Here is a 19,942-nt window from a genome sequence, read left to right as displayed (position 1 = left end):
TGCAGAAGAAAACGTCTCTGTGTTCTTTGAAGGAGGTGTTCTTCTTAAAAACTCCCTTTTGTATTTTCTTGTTCCTAAATTCACATTTTTGTCCTAAACGAAAATAGATTGCCACAGGAACATACCTCGTTTGTGTCCAGTTGGCTTCTTAGTCCCAAAGTCCTATTCTTCATCAACAAACAATTTGAAACTACAAACAGGGGTCTTCAGATTCTGTAACCCACTGTTGCCCTGGCATGGCTTCTAATGGTAACCGCTCACAAAATACAATTTTGTGCCCAATATGATTATTTCTAGACCCAGAAGCCAGGAAATAATACTATGGACTATTCATAGTGCAAAGACAGAGGCTGCTCTGCAGGTTTCACTCCTATAGTTCCTCATCCCAGGTTGCTTTCAGCTCAGTCACTTCTGACTTTGTAAAAGACTGATAGTTCTCAGACTTAAATATGTAAAATATGTTAGGGACATCTAGTGGATACTAGCAAGAGCTACAGTAACTCTTTACTAGAAAACAGCAGGATATGCTTTGGACCATCAAATAGTCAACCTCTGTGTGACTGCTCTTATGAGCTCAAAAATCAGTCAGACTAGGAAGTACTTTAACCCCCATGTACTATGATTGGGGCAAGCTGGGGGCGGGTATTGGCTTTATTTATTTATTTTTACCATAAAGAGAATTTATTATGGGATATAATACACTCCCTCACCCTGGCATTACTTTTCTGCAGTCGTGAGATTGCATGCTCCTATGAGGCAAAAGGCCATACTGATGGTAGCAGTGCTACCATCAGGGGTATCCTAGACTAGATTAGCTTTGGTTGAGGAGCCAAACATCTACTGGGCAGCAGGAGTTGCGCTGGCAGGGGATCTCTCAGAGCCAGAGCAGTGACACCATAGATGACACTTGTTAGTGCTACACAGGAGGAGTCATGGTAAACCCCTTTTGAATGTCATTTATCACAAAAAATCCCAAATGAAATGAGATAGTGCCTGAATTCAAGATTCTCAGGCTAGATGGCACTCAACAAGCTTTTGGGCTGCAGCAGTAGAGGAGAAGTGTGAGTGGCTCCAGCTGTTGACATGCTCAGAGGTGAAAGGAAAGTCTGAAGGTGCACAACATGAAATATTTATACTTTCCCTCACATAAGGCCAACATACTGAGAGACAGAGCATGTGCCACTGCATTATGCACCCCAGTATATGCCAAGTGGGTGAAATTTGGGAAATTGTTTCCAGCCATACTAATGGCAATGTTATAGAATGACTACACTGCAGGTCAAGTTCTCTGTGGATTCTGGAACAAAAAATGGGTTTAGGGGACCAAACATGTCCTATCTTAGGGCATCAGGGTAGAGGACCTAACTAACTACCACATATTTTTTGGGGTAGGGGGACTTTCACACTGGTGTCCAAGATAGTCCTCTTCCAAATTCCCCACCCCTACAATGCTTATTGCCAGAAAGATATCCATTTCTTTCCAAAGATCATTTTTTGGCACCAAAAATTGCAGACACTGAGGAGCTTCATACAGATATTTTTGAAACAATGGGGGGGGGAGGAAAGTATGCAGAAATACCAAAATGTAACATAGAGGGAGAAAGGACTCAGCTTGCTGTTATATTTTATTTTGAGACCTCCTGCCTAGCTGATATATAACAAGTTCACTTTTTTCCCCCTTTGCCTCTAAGAGGTACACCCAAATGTATTGGTATGTTATATCTGGACAGGTCATATGCCAATATTTTCTATCTCTGTTTTGGTCCTTTGTTTTTGAATTCTTATGACTTCTGACCAGAGCTTCAAATAGTTCCTTTTTTCAATAGCATCTTTAGGAATCCCCTGGCCAGAATGACTAGAGGGTAGGCATGCTAGCTGGGGGATCCTGGAAGTCTGGGTTTTTGTTTTTTAAGAAAACAAACAAACAAACAAACAAACAAACAAAAACAGTTTTTCTAACTTCAGCTGTTGACAAGTTGGTTTTTACATGTTGAGAATGCTATTCAATCATTCTCATCTTCCCCATGATGATCAATGTAATGAATAACAATGTCAGGTGCTGTGGCACATGAAAGTATTGAATCAGCCAACATTTAAACAATTTCCAGAATAACCCTTTGTACCAAACACAACATGAAAGGAACAATGCAATTAAAAACATATAAAAGTGATGCATTAAAACAGAATTAAATTGTTTCACTATCAAAATAGATTGCTTGTGAAAAGAATAAAAATACAGTTAAAAATAGTTAAAAAAATAAAATTGTTTAAAACAAATAAAACAATACAACACCCTAAACAGGTCCTTTAAAAACATTGTGTTTTAAAAAGCTTGAGAAGGTTTTAACATGCCATGACAAAGCACAGTCATGGAGGGCCCCCATACATGCCCCTTTCACACCATGACTCCCCCCTCCCATTGGACTGTCTGGTTTGTGTGTATTGTAAGTTGTTGCACTTTCATTTCTTTGTTTTGCCACAGTCCCACACTCATGTTGGGGCATATATATGCAAGCATGGAGATGCACATTTTCCACCTTGAGTCAGAGTATCTTGGCTTCTTTTTGCTCTGGTTTTTAGCCCCAGAGTATGGCTTCAGTCTGATTTACAGCTGCTTTTGAGGCATGTGTCATCTAAACGTCCCACCTTCAAAGTGGCTGGAAACCACTTAATTTTGCCTGTGTGTTGTGGCCCTATGTCTTCCGTGGGACCTAGACTTTAGGTTACAGATCTTTCTCCATCTTTCTTCTTCCAGTGCGTTTTCTCTTCTTCCAGTAGGAATGAGGTGGTGGAGAATAAAGATTGCTTGGCTTTAGTTCCTATGGTATGTTTCACTGGCATGTGATACCACAGCTTTTTCCAGAACTGATTATTAGCAGTGTGAGAGGTAGATGTTTCCCAAACAACCCTTGGTAAAATCTTGAGAACTTTCTTCACTTTCTGTGGCAGTGACTGTGGCTCCTGGAAAGACTCAAACTGAATCAGGATGAGTTTGATGGTTTTATCCTCCAGCACAGTGTTGACTGCTGCTTCAAGTTCAAAGAGGGATTCTCTATTTTTGAAATAGCTTGGGGTCAAGACCATTATGGCCCGTCTGCTCCTTTTGAGTGTATTTACAATGTCATCAGTGTATGCTGGGAAAAGAAATAATTACTATTAATGTATTTAAATTATTATAAGAATTTCTAAACCATGCTTTAATCCAAAGTGGTGTATTTAAATTCTGTATATCAATACAAGATTGAGACAACCAAAATAGCATAATAAAATCTGAGAGGCAATAAAAGCCAACCAAAAGCTATTCTGTTATAAAATATATATATATAGTTCCCTCCCTTTAGGTATTTTGATATCCTGGCTCTTGATCATGGATATTATTAAGATCTTCAGAAATGAGCTTTGATGGAGGAAGGCCATTGGAAACTCTCAGAAACTGGAGAAATTCCTTTTCTGGAACACATCTCCCAGAATCAACCAGCACAGTCATTGGACATGCATGCTGGGAGATTCTAGGAGTTATAGGAAATTATCAGACAGGGGATGGAGCAAAGCCTGTTCTTATCCTATCTGTGACAGCGATTGAATGAAAGACTTTCACTCTTGAAGCACCGATTCTGTCATAAACCTGTCAGTGAAGTGGAACTGCATTAATGAGTTCTTCCGTTAATTCAAAATGATTGGCACGTACTAGACAATTCCACCTCACTGAAGGGACAATGACTGGATCAGTGTGGCTTTATATGTAAGTCTTTCACACGATTGCTGTCGTTTGTACTTCCTGGATGGGCCAATGTCATCTGAAAGTCCTTCCCACAATTGCACGGGAAGGACGGGACAAGGAAGTCCCATCTCCCATCCAAAGGGAGAGGGATTTCCCCCCCAAGCTTTGAAGACCCCTGGCATGTGTCACTACCACCCCCTTGCTTCTTTGTTTGTGTGGAATCTGCAAGTGGTTGTGCACTGTGGGTTAGTCATAGAAGTTTATTGCACACTGTTTAAAGCAATTTACCCCATTCACATTTAACTTTGAAGCCAGATCTTATTGCACACGCCAGGGTCCGGGTGAGTGCAACCTACAGACTCGTAGTTTTTAAAAGATGCCGGATAAACATGGCTGGGACCTAGGCTACAGTTGGGTTGCAATCGCACGGCCCCAAGCGCATGCAACAAGATCCAGCTTCAAAATTAAATGTGAATGGGGTAAGTCACTTTAAACAGCATGCAATAAACTCCTAAGAGGAGAAACAGTTCTGTCTGTGTAGCTATGTGACACCAGCTGCTTTTGTTCCTCCCAGATCTTGAAATCTAGGGGTGATGCTGGTAATAAACTAATACCACATTTACAAACTCGCATTTGTAACTTTTCCAGCACTGTGCTAGCACACAGGGAATTAGCAATGGAAAAAATGTGTCCTTTTCCTATATACTGGGCATGATTAAATGCCTATATTATTTGTGATGGTGTGATCCATGTTAGGTCATTTCCCAATAGATGAAACTTTGGTTTGAGTCTAGACATATAGCCAGTTTGCCATGCATCAAGAGCGGCATGAAAACTGGTAAAACCAGTTTTCTGATTATTCCAAAAAAGGGAGTTGGCATCATCTCTGCAGTCAAAACAATGACTTCCTCCCAACATACACTAACTCACAGAAATGATGTACTTTCTGTAACATTGTCTGTGCATACAGTTGTGAAATGTGATGCTTATGCATAGGCCGCTCAGGATGTATGTGCTTCATTTGCAAGGTTTGTGAAATTTGTTGTTGTTACTGATTGTTCACAACTGATGAATATTGTATTGTTATATTTATTTATTTATTTAATTCATTTATATTTTGCCTCCCCCCCCACCCCAAATATTGTGATTTCAGGCATCTCACAATTTATTAAAATTAGTGCAGATTAAAACATACAAACATGCTCTGTGTGTGTGTGTGAGACAGAGAGAGAAAGAGAAGTGAGATTTTAAAGGCCATTCAATAATCTATAGAATTAAAAACATTTACAATTCATTAAAAGACAGAATTGATATACTTGTGCATCTGTTTTAATTATTTTTATGTATCTTCATGGCAATACAGTATGTTTGCTTGTCTTAAAATCTTTGGAGTCAATTAGACGCCATATACCATCTGTATACATCTTCATAGTGTTTACATTGTAGTCCATGTTAGCCTGTAATGACTTTATATCTGACTGTTTTGTTTTACATAAATAGGGAAGGTCTCAGACAAAATGTGATTTCCTTTATTTACACACACTGTCATTTTTAATAATTTCCGGTGGATATTCTACTGGCTGTTTATTTGATCCCACTACTGGACTGAATTTTTGCCATATAGATTTGCTATTGTCATTTTTTTTACAAGAAATATTATTATGCAATAATCTAAGATATTACCTCCTCCTGGAAGGATGTTCCGTTCCTTGAGACACAGTTTATAGCCATATCCATTTTCTAAAACCTGAGGAAGAAACTCCAAGGCAAATTCTTCCTCATTACACGGAGCTTTATCTATCCCAGAAGGATCTGGTTTTGCATAGGACACAAAGGCATCATATTCCTTGCAATCTAAAAGGGGAGGAAATTTTCTTATAAGCAGTACAATGGAGAAGCAAACATTCTTTAAATAAAAAGGAACCAAAAGAGGGGAGGAAGAGAGAGGTATGTCTTAAGGCACCTGTAACATAAATTGGTATCTCTAACTGCCAAGGCTCTTCTACCTTTGCAGCTTTATCAGGTAGTAATTCAACAATTAAAACTTTCTATCAGACTAGCTCCCTACTGTGAAAAGCTGCTTTTGAATTTCTGGCGGGCAACCCTTTTCACTTGGGGAAGACAGGCAAAGAAAGTTTCCTAGCATTGTTCTCTTAGTAAAACAGACTTCCATCTTTAGCAGCTATGACTAAGTCAAAAAATAAATAGAAGATTAGGTTATAGTTTTAATCAAAGCTGTAGTTCAAACATGCTTACTCACTGTTTATTCATTTTTGAATAAATATGTATAGGTCTGGAGTGCTAATGCACAAAAACAGAATTAATGTGCAGAAACAGAATTAAACAGATATATTTAATATAAAAGACTTAACTTGAAGCTTTGTAATTTATGCTAGAGTTTGCATCTTACGTATTGTAAATGTATTTCCTAATGTAATGTCTCCATTGCCTACAAGATTCAGATGGAATTAGTGTTGGGTGAAAGAATCATAGAATTGGAAGAGACTACAAGGGATATCCAGTCCAACCCCATTCTGCCATGCAGGAACTCACAATCAAAGCACCCCTAACAGATGGCCATCCAGCCTCTGTTTTTAAACCTCCAGAGAAGGAGACCCCACCTCTCTCTGAGAGAGTGTGTTCAGCTGTTGAACAGCTCTTATCATTAGGAAGTTCTTCCTAATGTTTAGGTGAAATCTTTTTTCCCTGTAAGGATATCCTTTGATTTTTACTGCCCCAGCCACAAGGTGCAAAAGTTGGAGTGTATTTCCAATTATACTCCCAGAGGGCCCAGTGAAAAAAAATCCCAAAAGAAACTTAGGCCTGTTACAGACTGCCAAAATAAAGCTACTTCGGGTCTCTTTGGAGGTATGCTGTTTAAATGATGCATGCACCCTAAGAATCCGGAAGCTGCACCAAAGCTGCACTCCAGCGCTTAGGAATGGAGTGTGGCTTTGGCACAACCTCCGGATTCTTAGGACCCATACATCATTTAAATAGCATACTTCCAAAGAGACCCGAAGCAGCTTTATTTTGGCAGTCTGTAACAGGCCTTAGAACTTTATCGCACAGCGCTCCAGACAGGGACGAGAACAGGACAAAAGGAGTCTGGAAGGGAATGGAACGAGTGGGGAACGCATTTTACTGCACACAAGGAAGTCCCTCACTCATTCCGTTCCCAATCCGTCCCCAGAGGAGATTTTTGAGAACTGTTTTGAACAGTTCTCAAAAATCGCCCCCTCTGTACAAAGGATCTAAAGTGGAAGGTGAAAGCTGTGAAATAGGGTAATAGGAGGGGGAAATATCCCTCTGAGGTTTTAAGATACAAGAGAGTAGGCTTGCTTTCAGATACGGTTGTATTTCTTAATCTGTATACTTGATCTGTATACTATGTGTTTTTTTATGTTTATTTGTTATATGTTTGTTTTTTTAAATCAATAAAATCAATTTAAAATTTTAAAAAAATTGCCCCCTCTGGAACAGATAGAGAATGGATGAGGAACGGAACAGAACGCGTGATGGACTTTGTGTGCAGTAAAATGTGTCCGTGACTCATTCCACACTCATTCCTGGCCCCTTCCGTTCCATTCTCATCCCTGCCTGGAGCCCATGGTGCAATAAAGTTCTAAGTTGAAGAATTGCAACTGATACATAGTGCAGTGCATGGAAGTAATGAATTACAAGTAATGCAATTATCTGTAACTATGGTGTAATGAATCACGTTGACAGGATATATATTTTTCAATCTAAATGAAAATATCTTATTAGTTTGAGGGGTTTTTACCCCCTCAAGAAAATTAATACTGAGCAGTGCAACAAATATATAAGTTACTCATTTTTACTGGCACAATGAGCAACTGCAAGGGGTTACTACTAAAACTGCTTCGACAGTGGAAGATGCTCCCTCAGAAGGTAGTGGGGTCTCCTTTTTGGGAGGTTTTTAAACAGAAGCTGGATGGTCATCTGTTGGAAGTGCTTTGGTATTCCTACATGCCAGGGCGTTGGACTGGATGGGCCTTGAGGTCTCTTCCAACTCTGTCATTCTATGAAATGTTGTAAAATAGAACAAAACTAACTACAGTGGTACCCCGGGATACGAATTGATCGCGTTACGAAATTTCCGGGATACGAAAAAGTTCCATTGGAAAAACCTGTTCCGGGATACGAAGGTTTTTTCGGGTTACGAATTTTTTTTCGGTGTGTTTCGGCGCTTTTTGGCACGAAATTTAAAAGCCGCGGCTTTCCAGCGCTAGCGGAAAGCCTTTTTTCGGGTTGCGAAATCTTTCGGGTTACGAACGGCGCCGCGGAACGAATTAAATTCGTAACCCGGGGTACCACTGTACTTCTGAGGTTTGTCAATGTAACCCAATGAGCTTAAGCAATTAATGCAGACTTGAATCTAGGGATGTATCCACACTGCAGAAATAAATCAGTCACCACTTTAACTGTAGGGTAGAAATTCTGTAGGATAGAGTTATGGTAGTTAAAGTGGTGTCAAACTGTTTTAATTCTGCACTGTGGATATAGCTTCAGTCTCCTAGACCCAAATCCAGCACTCTATCTACTAAAACCACACAACACCCAAAAGGCAGATGTCTGCATCACTCCTTGCCACCAAGGAGACACATGGTTATCACCATTTTTCAGAAATTTTATTGGTTTCTAAAATGTTCTCCAAAATTAATTATTCTTTATTTTAACAGCAGAGGCTGCTACAAGACAAGAGATGTAACCCAAGTCAGCAGAAGGTAAATTGCTGCTTTATTACATCTTTCTTATTTTAAGGACCATTTTCACACCCACATAAATCATTTCCTGAAGTAGATGATTATTATGATAGACATGTACATATTTTTGTGTGCACTGTCTACCAATGTTGTGAAACAGCAGTCAGCCAGGAGTCCCAGCATGTGTGCACAGAATAATTTGCAGATATGTAATATCATCATAAGTTGTAAGACCTATGATGAGAAACCATGCCATTTTAAATGTAGAAGTGTGTACTATCTGAGGTAAGGATGTGACAAGTCTCTCAGCTTGATGGTCCAGTTCAAATTCAAAGAGGTTTTTGGGCAAGGCACAGGGATGTAACTACAGAGCTAGAGGCAGAATAAGGGCAATATCCCAAATTCTGCTCGCTCAAATGAACTGTTCCTTATGTCACCAAATTTCTAGCCTTGCAGTAATGTAAAACTCCAGTTGAATATTTACAAATAGAGTATAGGCACCCAAAGAAAAGTGGCAGTTACCAAAGGAATGCGAACACAGCAAATATAAGAGCTCTAGCTGTGAACATTTTACACTGTCTCAGTCTCTGTAATATTTAAGAACTGAAGGGAAATGTCATCCCTCCATTTTGTTAGGGGAGAATGCCCTCATTTTGGCCCGCATGTAGCTACACCCTTACTAGGGGGTGCGATCCAGAGCTGGGCAGATCCCCAAACCAAATTTATCAGCATTGGAGGACGCAAAGCTCTTACTGCCAGTAACTAAGCCTCGCATTTCAGGGACATCTCAGCCTTTCAGAATGACTAAAAGCTGGGAAAGCACCAAATGATGTTCTCATGAGGAAGGAGCTGTGGTCATGTGAGGAAACCCAGAGTGCCACATTGTGATTTGAGGAGGGCTGGATTTGGCCCAAGGCCTGATGCTTCTCACCTTTGATTGAAGGTATTAATAATGTATGTTCCAAACTTAACCAGCATGATAGAAGTGCAGTCCTATGCACGTGTTACTCTGAAGAATGTTCAGTGGCACCTACTCCTCAGTGGGCAATAGGATTGCAGGATTAAGGGTTTCAAATCCTTTTTGACATCATTCCATTTACACACATATATATGAACAAATTAGCTTTCTACCATTTTAGAGAGCATTTAAACAGCAATTGCAATGCACATAAAAGCTCAAAAATATTTGCAGTCTTGACATGGCTTCAAATTCCTGCTTTGGGTGGAATTTTCTCAGTCTAGCATTCATGCTTTAGGCAGAAAAGTAGAATAAACATATTTAAAATATGTTCTTCAGTGTCAGGTTTCTTCAGTTGCTTCTGACCTAATTTCATTTCCTGGGTTTATTTTTCTTCCTCTGCCTTCTCCTTGAGATTTGCTATCTCTTCTTTGAGCTTTTACTATTCAGGGCTATGTTGATCTTGCTAAACAGCCCTTACTATGTGCAAAATATAGCACTGAAGAATATGTTCAGTAGCCCAAGAATTTGTTTTCAAAGGGCCAAAATACCCTAAAGGCATCAGATTCTGTCTGATCTTGAGAAGCTAAGTAGATTCAGCCCCAATTAGTACTTGGATAGGAGACAGCCAATGAATACCAGGTGCTATAGGCTCTATTTCAGGGGAAATGGCAAACCCACCTCTGAGTATTCCTTGTCTAAGGAAACCCTATGAAATTCATAAATCTGGAAGACCAAAGATTTTTAGTCTCTTAACTAAAATAATATATGGGAACACAAATATATGGCTAAATATGTTTGTTGTTAATACTCTGGAGTAGGCCCCAAGGCATGACAACCTTGTGGATGGGACGTCTCCAGGCCTCCCATCCTCTACTTCTCTGCTTAGGTTCAGTAAATTCAGGCCCATGATGTCTCTGATTGAGAATGTCCATCTAGTATGACAGCCTCAGTTTTATCATCTTGGCTTCCAGGGAAATGTTCAGGCTTAATCTGTTCACATACCCCTTTGTTTGTCTTTTTGGCTGCCTACAATATAGTCAGCACTCTTCTCCAGTACCACATCTCAAATGAGTTGATTTTCTTTCTTTTAGCTTTCTTCACTGTCTCCCATGGGGAATATAATGGCTAGGACAATTCTAACTTTAGTGCTCAGATGCATATGTTTACATTTTAGGATCTTGTCTAGTTCCTTCATGGCTGCTGTTCCCATTCCTGGCTCAGTTCTCTCTCCGTTCTGATCAGTGTTTGATCTAAGGTATGAGAACTCTTTAACAAGTTCAATTTCCTCATTATCTAGGTTGAATTTATGTAGATACTCAGTGGTCATTATTTTTGTTTTCTTTATGTTCAGCAGTAATCCTGCCTTTACGCTTTCTTCTTTTATATTCCCTAGTAATAGTTGCAAGTCTGTGATGTTTTCCACTAGTACTGTGTCATTGTCCACATATCTTAGATTGTTGGTGTTCCTTCCTCCTATCTTTGCTCTTCCTTCTTTTGAGTCTAAACCTGCTCTTCATATGATATTTTCTGCATACATAGGTTGGTTGAATGCCACCTTGCCTGTCCCCCTGCCAATTGGAAATCATTCTATTTCTCGATAATATGTTTTGCTTGCATGGGAAATTAATACTATGGTCCTATAGTTGCTGCAGACTTCTGTGTCTCCTTTTTTGTGAATAGGGGTGTATATTGATTGTTTCCAATCTGTTGGCCACTGTTTTGTTGGCATACTTTAGTTATCATCAGAGTTGATTCTGTCTGTGGGCAGTGTAGCAATTATATTGGAATATCAAATGTACATTGCAGTTATATTGTTGGCATTATAACTGGAATGATTAACTGGTTGCTAGAGCCAGTATGGTGTAGTGGTTTGAGTGTTGGACAGTGACTCTAGAGACCAGGGTTCAAATCGCCACTCAGCCATGAAAACCTACAGAGTAAACTTGGCCAAGTTATACCCTCTCAGCCTCAAAGAAAGGCAAAGGCAAACCCCTCGGAACAACTCTTTCCAAGAAAACCCCATGATAAGTTCTCATTTATTGATGTTGTTGACTGCCTTAAAGCTGACTTCAATTCATGATGACTTTATGAGCGAGAACCTCCAAGATCCTCTGTCCTCAGCTGTCCTGCTCAGGTCCTGCAGGCTCAGGGCTGTGATCACCTTGATTGAGTCTATCCATCTAGTGTGCAATCTTCTTCTCTGTCTACTACCCTCCACCTTTATTAGCATTATTGTCTGTTCTAGTCAGTCCTTGGGTCACCGTAATTCAGAAACGACCTGACAGCACAGAACAACAAACAACGAATTTAGTTGATCCCATTGGTTTTCATATGTATATTTTAGTATAAAACTAAACTTTCTGGTATTGTACAGATGGGCCACTGTATAAATAAATTAAAGGCAGTTGCTTTAACCACAAATTTGAATATAATCCCTTACACTGTTGTTGTTGTGTGCCTTCAAGTCAATTCCAATTTATGGCACCCTAAGATATACCTATCACGGGGTTTTCTTGGCAGGTTTTTTTTAAGAAAGGGGTTGCCATTGCCATCCTTTGAGGCTGAGAATGTGTGACTTGCCCAAGGTCACCCAGTGGGTTTTTATGGCCAAGCCAGTATTTGAACCCTGGTCTCCAGAACCATAGTCCAATGCTCAAACCACTACATCATGCTGGCTCTCTAACATTATATACATTGCATTAGTGACTATGGGAAATCTGCATTCTTTGTTAGAACTGTTTTATATTAACACTGAATAGTGAGTTTGTAGTGGCTGGGCAGAGATGTCATTCTTTGCTCATTTGGTTATCAAAGGAAAGAAAGAGCAGTCTTAGCAATTTGTTCTCCATTGCAAGAAAAGTTACAATCCAACACTGGGGGAGCTGCATGATTCCTACACCTGTTGTAATGGATTAGTCAGTGTGATGTAGTGACTAGAATACACTAATAGGCCCCAGAGGACCCAGGTTCAAATACCTATTTCATGATTATTATTATTGGGTGATCTTGGTCATTCAACAGAAAAAGGGGAGAGGAAATCCTAGCAGCACCTTTAAAACTAACTGATCAATTTTAGCATAAGGGTTTGTGGATACTGATCCACTTCTTCATATACCTTGATAAACATCAAAACCACAGGTTTTAAACATAGTTATATAGTAATGGGAAGAAGACATAGGAGTTTATCACACATGAGCAATTTCTCTTAATTTCGAATGAAAAGAAAGTGGGGCCAGAACGCATTCACATAAAGTCCCTAGTTTAGCGAAATTACATGAATGCTCATTGGATTCAAACTGGTTCCCCATTTCCCAAAAATAGTATGTCATTGCCCGAATTTGCTTGTGGCAATCTATCACGCAATAACGTGAAACCCCATGATTGCATGCAGACTGACTTCCCATTGCCCGAATTTGTGTGTGGCGGTCTATCACGCAATAAGGTTAAACTCCATGATTGCGTTCAGATTGGCATTGGGATTAGCCTTCCAATTTCCCTTGTCTGATAAACTCCTCTGAGTAAAGAATAATACAAACTGTGGCCCTGGCCATAAATCTTCAAGAAGCTACGTGATCTCATCCACCTCACAGGGTTGTTGAAAGGATAAAATGCAGGACAGCATTGATCTCCTTGGGGGAAGAGTAGGATGTAAGTGTATGTGTCTATGTGTCCATTTGTCCCTCCCTCCCTTAAATAATAAATAATAAAATAAATAATAAAAAATCCTCAACCAAAATGGTAGCATGGGAAGAGACTGCACAATGTAACAGTTACAACTGAAAAGCTCTCACCTCCCACAGTTTCATCTTTAGCCAGGTAATACCGATAAAAAAGCACTAGATCGATCCAGCGCCAATAAACCAGTGTACTTCCCAAAATGATCCCAAGCAGTGTTGTGATTGTACAGCACAAAATAAGTAGGAAATAGATACCTAAAAAGACCAAAGGGGAGGAAAGGTACAGCTATTGAGCTAAATGTAACACTGATGACAAGCTAAAAGATAGAATTAAACTGCTCTTAAAATATTTGGGCAGTGTTTTGATCACTGGTGATGTGGACACAGAGGCTGAAAAGACAAATGGATGTTTTAAAGAGCAATATAGAATGTCTGAATTTGAACACATACAGGGCCAAGTCATGAGGCATTTCTTGTGTAGAGAATATATGTGTGAACCAATCTGGGTAAGTCTGTTTTCATCCATATATAGCCAGAGCTCCAAAATTTCACTTTTTAATCTAAAACTCCGAAAATCCCCTAAGGAGCATTGGCAGTGGCTTTTTTTAGCTGGAGGATTGAGGGAAGTATAGTCCAAAAAAGTTACTTCTCTGACTTCTGATCATCTTGTAATTTAGATCACCTCAAATGCTGCAAGAAGCAGAACTGCTCTAATAAAATGGGGAAATCAGACTTATTTCATTTAATTGCTTCAAAAAGTAAACAAAGAGTATAAGAACATTGTTTGTTTTTTTCCCTGCATAACACAAAAATAGCAGGTGTGTTCTTTCCTACTGATACAATTGGTGATATCAAGAGATCAAAACCTGAAATGACTTCAGGGCTTAGAAAAGTTAACTTCTTCTTCTTCTTCTTCTTATTATTATTATTGTTATTATTATTTAAAGAACATCTCTGATTATGAAAATACTGAAGTGCAGTTTTAATGAGGGCTAAAACAAGCCCCCTTGAGTCATGTGCAAGAAGATAGACAGAATATAAATTACATACATACATACACACAAACATACAAAAGATGCTTTGCCATTTTTACCTCTTTCTGTTTTCCTCTTAAGCTTGAACATCCCTGTGGAGTTCCCAACTGAATTTTGAGCCAAGCAGATGAAGTGGTTCCTTAAGTCTTCTTCCGTTATTTCCTTTAGGGTGAAAACATCACTAAAGGTTTGGCCTTCTAGTCCCTTTGGATGAACACTAAATAGAATAATACTTCCATCACTCATCAATTAGCATTCATTTTCACACTTTTACAGCAATCCTGGATGCCCAATGACAAATAGGTTTTCATGGTTGCCCTAATTTCTACAGTGACAGCAACTCAAACTGCAGAATATTTGGGCAGCCATATATCTGTCATCTGCATTAGTACACAGGTTCACACAACATAACAGTGGAGTTGGCTGCTTATGCTAAAATATTCTTGCTTTAACTTTTTTTTTCTTATTTTGGTAAATTATCAATTTGAAACAGTATTAATACTAAGACAACAGAAATTTGTTTCACTGTCACTAATCTTGTTGTAGTTAGGTATTTACAAAAGTAAATACCAAGTAATTATTAGGTATACTCTTTGAAGAACTGGCTGTTCAAACAATCTATGTAAACATGTTGAACTATTTAACCAAAATGGTAATGGCCAAGTTGGATGCCTCTTCTATCTTTTTATTTTTAAAAGCCAGCTTGCCCTGTAGTTCTTTTAGATCAGGGGTGGCCAAAGTGAAACAACCTCCATGTTGCTGTACTGCATTCCCATCAGGTTCATCCAGGACAGCCAATGATGGCGAATGCTGGGAATTGCAGGCCAGTAATCCCTAGAGGACCATACTCTCCCCAACCTTGCTTTACATACAGTATGTAAATAAAATCATGCCCCATGAGCTGGACATGTTATACAGGAACTGTTACTGCTCATTGTTGTGTACCTTCAAATTGTTTCCAGCTTAGGGCAAACCTAAGGCAACCCTACTACTCTTCTGTTTTGTCATTGCCTTCCTCTGAGGCCAAGAGAATGTGATTTTCCCAGGGTCACTCATGTGGTTTCTATGGCCCAGCTTGGATTCAAACCCTGGTCTCCCAGAGTCTTGCTCAAACACTCAAACCACTGCATTGGACTGACTCCCATTATGTCTCATGGTGTGTTCATTCTACATGCACCTATCTTACCACTCTCTCTGGTCTAACAGGCCAAGCTCAGGCAATGATTGCTCTTCATAGGAGGGGGACTGCATGACCCAGGGACACTTTTTGGCCATTAAAACAACACCCCCCCACCACCCATTAAAAAGTTTTTTTTTACTCCCCTAAAAAAAATAAGAAAATCATACTCCCAGAACCCATCACATTGCATTCAGCTGTCTTAAAAATTGCTGCTGGTTTCCAGCCAAAATTGGACCTGATTGTACTTATACAGTTGTGTACTTATTCCTCTGTGCAACAAAACAAAACAAATGAAAAAAAAAAACAGAAAAATGTCTAAGACTGGGGAGAGATGTCTCTGGAAAGCATGGGTGGAAACAAAAACAAAAAAAAACCTGCCTCTGTTCTAAAGGTGAAGAAATGAAGAAGACTCTTTCCCATTCTAGCTACATTTTCATTTTCATAGTGCTGCGTAAAAAATCTGGCTAATGTATTATATAAGATACTTAATAAGAACACTGTTCTGAACCTACAGTTTTCTCTCTTTTAAAAAAAAACCTTGCATTTAATTTGGATGTAATTTACCTTTTTTGATGGACTAGTTCCTTATTTTCATTGGTTTCTATGTACCACTGCACTGAAGATGAAGCATTCATTTCAAAACCAAACTTGGCTTTGCATTCAAGCTCTAAATATTGTCCTGAGAAAAAGAAAGGGGAAAACAAAACAAGATACATAAGATTCAGCATTTCGGATATGGAACTGTTCCAGAATAAAATGCTTGCATTATTTTTAAAAAGCAGTACAGACAGGCAGCTAGAAGCCGCACCTGTAAGTCCCACGTCTGTGCTGCAGCATCCGCATGTTGCAGCACCAACACGCCACCAAAAAGAAGCTCCCTAGAGTGGCTTCTTTTTGCGGTGTTGCAAACAGGAAGGGGCACCACTTGTTGCCAGTGATGTCTGGATGCTGCGCCATACTTGCATCATCATGGCAGCCCCCATGTGGATGGGAGGCCACCATGATGTCAGTGTCTGTATGGACTAGGGTTCTGAAGCATGCGGTTGGGGTGCACTGCCGAACCCTAGAATCGGCACTGCCATGCTGCTTCCCACCAGTTTGTTACATAATATTTGAAAAAATGGACTTCTGAGCACGTAAACCAAAATCTTTGAAAAACATTGTCCTGTTGATTGGCATTAATGTTTTATGTGTAATAACATTTGCTTTTCAAGGAAATCCACTTACCAAGTTCTATTTCAAGGATTGTCACATCGCTGGGATACAAAACTGTAGGAGGGCTGATGGTATCCTTTGCTACAATATGAAAAGTGTGGTGTCACAAGTGTGTAGTCTATCAGGCACTTCTTAACCAACTATATTACCGTAATTACAAAAAGTGTTGAATCGACACATGAAGAATGATGTATATAGTCCCTCTTTATGAAACTGTTGTTGTTGTTGTGTGCCTTCATTTCCAGTTTATGGAGACCCTAAAGTGAACTTATCATGGGATTTTCTTGGCAAGATTTATTCAAGGAGAGTTGACTTTGCTTCCCTCTGAAACTGAGTGTGACTTGTTTAAAGTCATTCAGTAGGTTTCCATGGTTGAGCCTGGTCTCCAAAGTTATAGTACAACATTCAAACCACTTCACCATGCTGATTCTCTCTCTCTTTGATATCGGAAACCCTAAGACATCAGGGGATACCAGTTGTGTGGAAACTGTCACATAGGGAAAACTTTCCTGTGTAGATTTGAACTTGCTCCTTGTGAAGAGAGAAACAGAACTGGCAATGGAGTTGGGGCAAGCACATTTTTCATGTGTCAATGAAACACACTTTGTAAATGAGTGTGTAAAGTCTGAGTAAATTATTTAATGGAATCTTAAGTAATTAGAGTGTTATGGAAAGATGGATGAAAATAGCCCACTGAAACATTATTTGAATACGTTTAATAATAATGGTAGTGAGAGTCTAATACGATTCATTACAGAGGAGAGAAGCGTCTTTCATAAGGTGTTGTCTTGCCTGTATTTTTTATTTGTCTTATTAATGATCATGGTTCTGACAGCTTTTACTGTATTTCTATTGATACTTTAATGGAATTTTTATCTTTTGTATGATGTGTACTTTTATTTATATCTGCTTTAACTTTTGTAAGCTGCCTTGAATCTTGGACTGAAAGGGGCAGGAGATGACGACAATGATTGTTTTGTGCCTTCAAGTAGTTTCCAACTTATAGTGCCCCTAAGACAAACCTATCATTGGGTTTTCTTGCTATGTTTCTTCAGAGGGGGTTTACCATTGCCATCCTCTGAGACTCAGAGAGTGTGACCTGCCCAGTGTCACCCAATGGGTTTTCTTGGCCGAGCTGGGATTTGAACCCTGGTCTCCACAGTCATAGTCCAACACTCAAACCACTAAACCATGCTGATTTGATGATGATGATACAGGATGGCAAAACTGTAACCTGCAGGACCTGCTTTTGTGGACTCCCAAAGCCCCTCCAACATGTGTGTGTGTGAATGTGTGAGTGTGAGAATGAAATCCCAGATACCTTCTTTTCCCTCCATCTTCCCTTCAAACACATGCAGCATCACTTCTAGTCAAAATTTTGGAAGAGAAAGAGAGGGGAAGGTATTTTAGCACACTCCCGAGATGTGGCCCATGGGGATGGTCAAGGAAAGGAACATTGGTCCCCGCCCTAGTCTAGTACATTGGTGCCAGGATATAATGCATTATCTCACAGAAAGCATAGCAACTTACCTATGATAATTATGTCAACTATGGTTCTCATTTTCCACTGAGCACTGTGGTCAATCAATGTATAATCACACACATAAGTCCCATTATCTTTGTCATAAACATAACGCAATACCAGTTTGTCTTCCTTAAACTCTAGGCCAGGCCTTGTGATCTTTTGAAGTGTTATTCTTCTTCCATTCTAAAGGGAAGAGAAAAGAGAAATACAATATTGGATTTCACACAATATTGGATTTCACACAATATTGGATTGCTAAGAAGCAATTGGCCACTAGCAAAGACATGACTGAGAGATGTGAACCACGCTCTGCCCAGAAGATTTTACCTTTTCCTGAACTCTCAATTACCTTTTGCTTATACTTCCTAATTTCTGAAGAAGCTTTGGCAAAATGGAGAAAATAGGCGCTTTCCCAAATTTGTCGGCATACTCTTGTCTCTTTCTTTCTCACCTCCCCCAAAACAATATGGTTCAGAAAGATGAAAGAGACAGAAGTGTTCCATAATGTAGAGGCACATCTATGATGGAGCCAGGGGGCAATTTTAGTTCCTCTCTCCTGTTCCTGCCACTGGCTGCACTTTTCACTTTCATGCTTCACCAAAACTCAGTAGTAGATGCCAAATGGAACCCTTGCCTGTTTTAACCAACACCACATACATATTTAGGGTGCATGTACACTGTAAAAATAATAGTATGTCACCACTTCAAGTGCTGGATATGGAATCATGGGATCTATAGCTAAAGTCTTTAGTCTTCTCCGCCAAAGAGTCCCGGTGCCTCACAAAACTACACATCCCAAGATTCTGTAGGATGGAGCTGTAGCTGTTGAACTGGTGTCAAACTGCATTATTTCTACAGCGTAGATGTACTCTTAGTAAAACAAGACACTTGTATTTTTAATGGTATTGCACCTCCTTAAGCCCCTTTGAGTGAGTTCTGACATCCATGCTTCCATGAAGACTCCTTTGTAATGTTGACCCAATTAATCATAATTATCATTAGAGCCTGAAAAGGTTAGTTTGAACTAAAGCTCCAGTATCGCCCAACCAAAATGGCCCCTTCTAGAACAGTAGTCCAAAATAGTAACCTTTCCGGTATATTTGATTGTTTTAGCTCTTTAAGGTCACAGGTTAAATTTAATGAAATGGTAATTGAGGTATAAATTTAGAGTACAAACATAAAGTTACAGTTAGAATAACAGAGAAATAAAAAGTAAATAAACGGACTTAAGTGGAGATACAGATTGATATTATGATGGAAAGTATAGGAGTGAAATACAATGGCAAAGAGGTTTAATGGGAGAATATAGGGAGGGTGCAGAAGAATTTTTAGAATAGAAGAAGTCGGAAACGAGGAAGTTGGAATGAAAAAAGGTTTTTGTTTTGTTTTTTCCTTTTCTTTGTTCTTTTTTATTTCTGTTTTTTTAAAAATAAATTTGTATAATGTCTTTGTGAGGATAAGAAATTTAAATTTCCTTTTTCTTCTTCTGAAGGTTGAGTACTGGGAAGAGATTTAGAAGAGGGAAGTATGTAGCTGAGGGTAAGAGCATATAGTTGAGCGTAAGAGTAAGTTGAATAGTTGTAATGAAATATAGGATGATAGAGAAGAAAGGTAGAGCAGGGGAGGCAAATGAAAGAAGGTTAGGAAAGGTAACGAGAGAAGGGTAAGAAGGAAAAGGAAAGAGAAAGAAAATAAGTGAGAGAACGAGAAAGGGAAGTAACATGGACAAATTTAAGAAAAGGAGGAGAAGAAGAATGAAAAGTGAAGAAGATCAAGAAGAAGAAAGGAATTCAGATAAAGCAGTATTGTGAAATATGAATTTTGGAATGTTTAGTTTATATGTTTGTACATTGATATATATATATATATATATATATATATATATATATATATATATATATA

At 39.1% G+C, this 19,942-nt stretch overlaps 1 protein-coding gene across 1 annotated transcript in view; it reads right to left on the bottom strand.

The window, feature by feature from the left end:
• Positions 1–1,607: 1,607 nt before the first annotated feature.
• Positions 1,608–19,942, bottom strand: part of LOC121926691 (interleukin 18 receptor accessory protein) — a 21,141-nt gene continuing 2,806 nt past the window's right edge. Inside the window, exons 4-10 of the mRNA XM_042459873.1 lie at positions 18,046–18,223; positions 16,528–16,596; positions 15,865–15,979; positions 14,180–14,337; positions 13,201–13,341; positions 5,405–5,575; positions 1,608–3,134 (exon numbers count right to left, since the gene is read on the bottom strand). Coding sequence (XP_042315807.1) covers positions 2,719–3,134; positions 5,405–5,575; positions 13,201–13,341; positions 14,180–14,337; positions 15,865–15,979; positions 16,528–16,596; positions 18,046–18,223 — 1,248 coding nt within the window. The 3' untranslated portion in view covers positions 1,608–2,718. The remainder of the gene's footprint in view (positions 3,135–5,404; positions 5,576–13,200; positions 13,342–14,179; positions 14,338–15,864; positions 15,980–16,527; positions 16,597–18,045; positions 18,224–19,942) is intronic.

Source organism: Sceloporus undulatus, chromosome 3, assembly GCF_019175285.1.
Source record: "Sceloporus undulatus isolate JIND9_A2432 ecotype Alabama chromosome 3, SceUnd_v1.1, whole genome shotgun sequence".
NCBI lineage: Eukaryota > Metazoa > Chordata > Lepidosauria > Squamata > Phrynosomatidae > Sceloporus > Sceloporus undulatus.
This window is presented reverse-complemented; position numbering and strand designations above follow the sequence as displayed.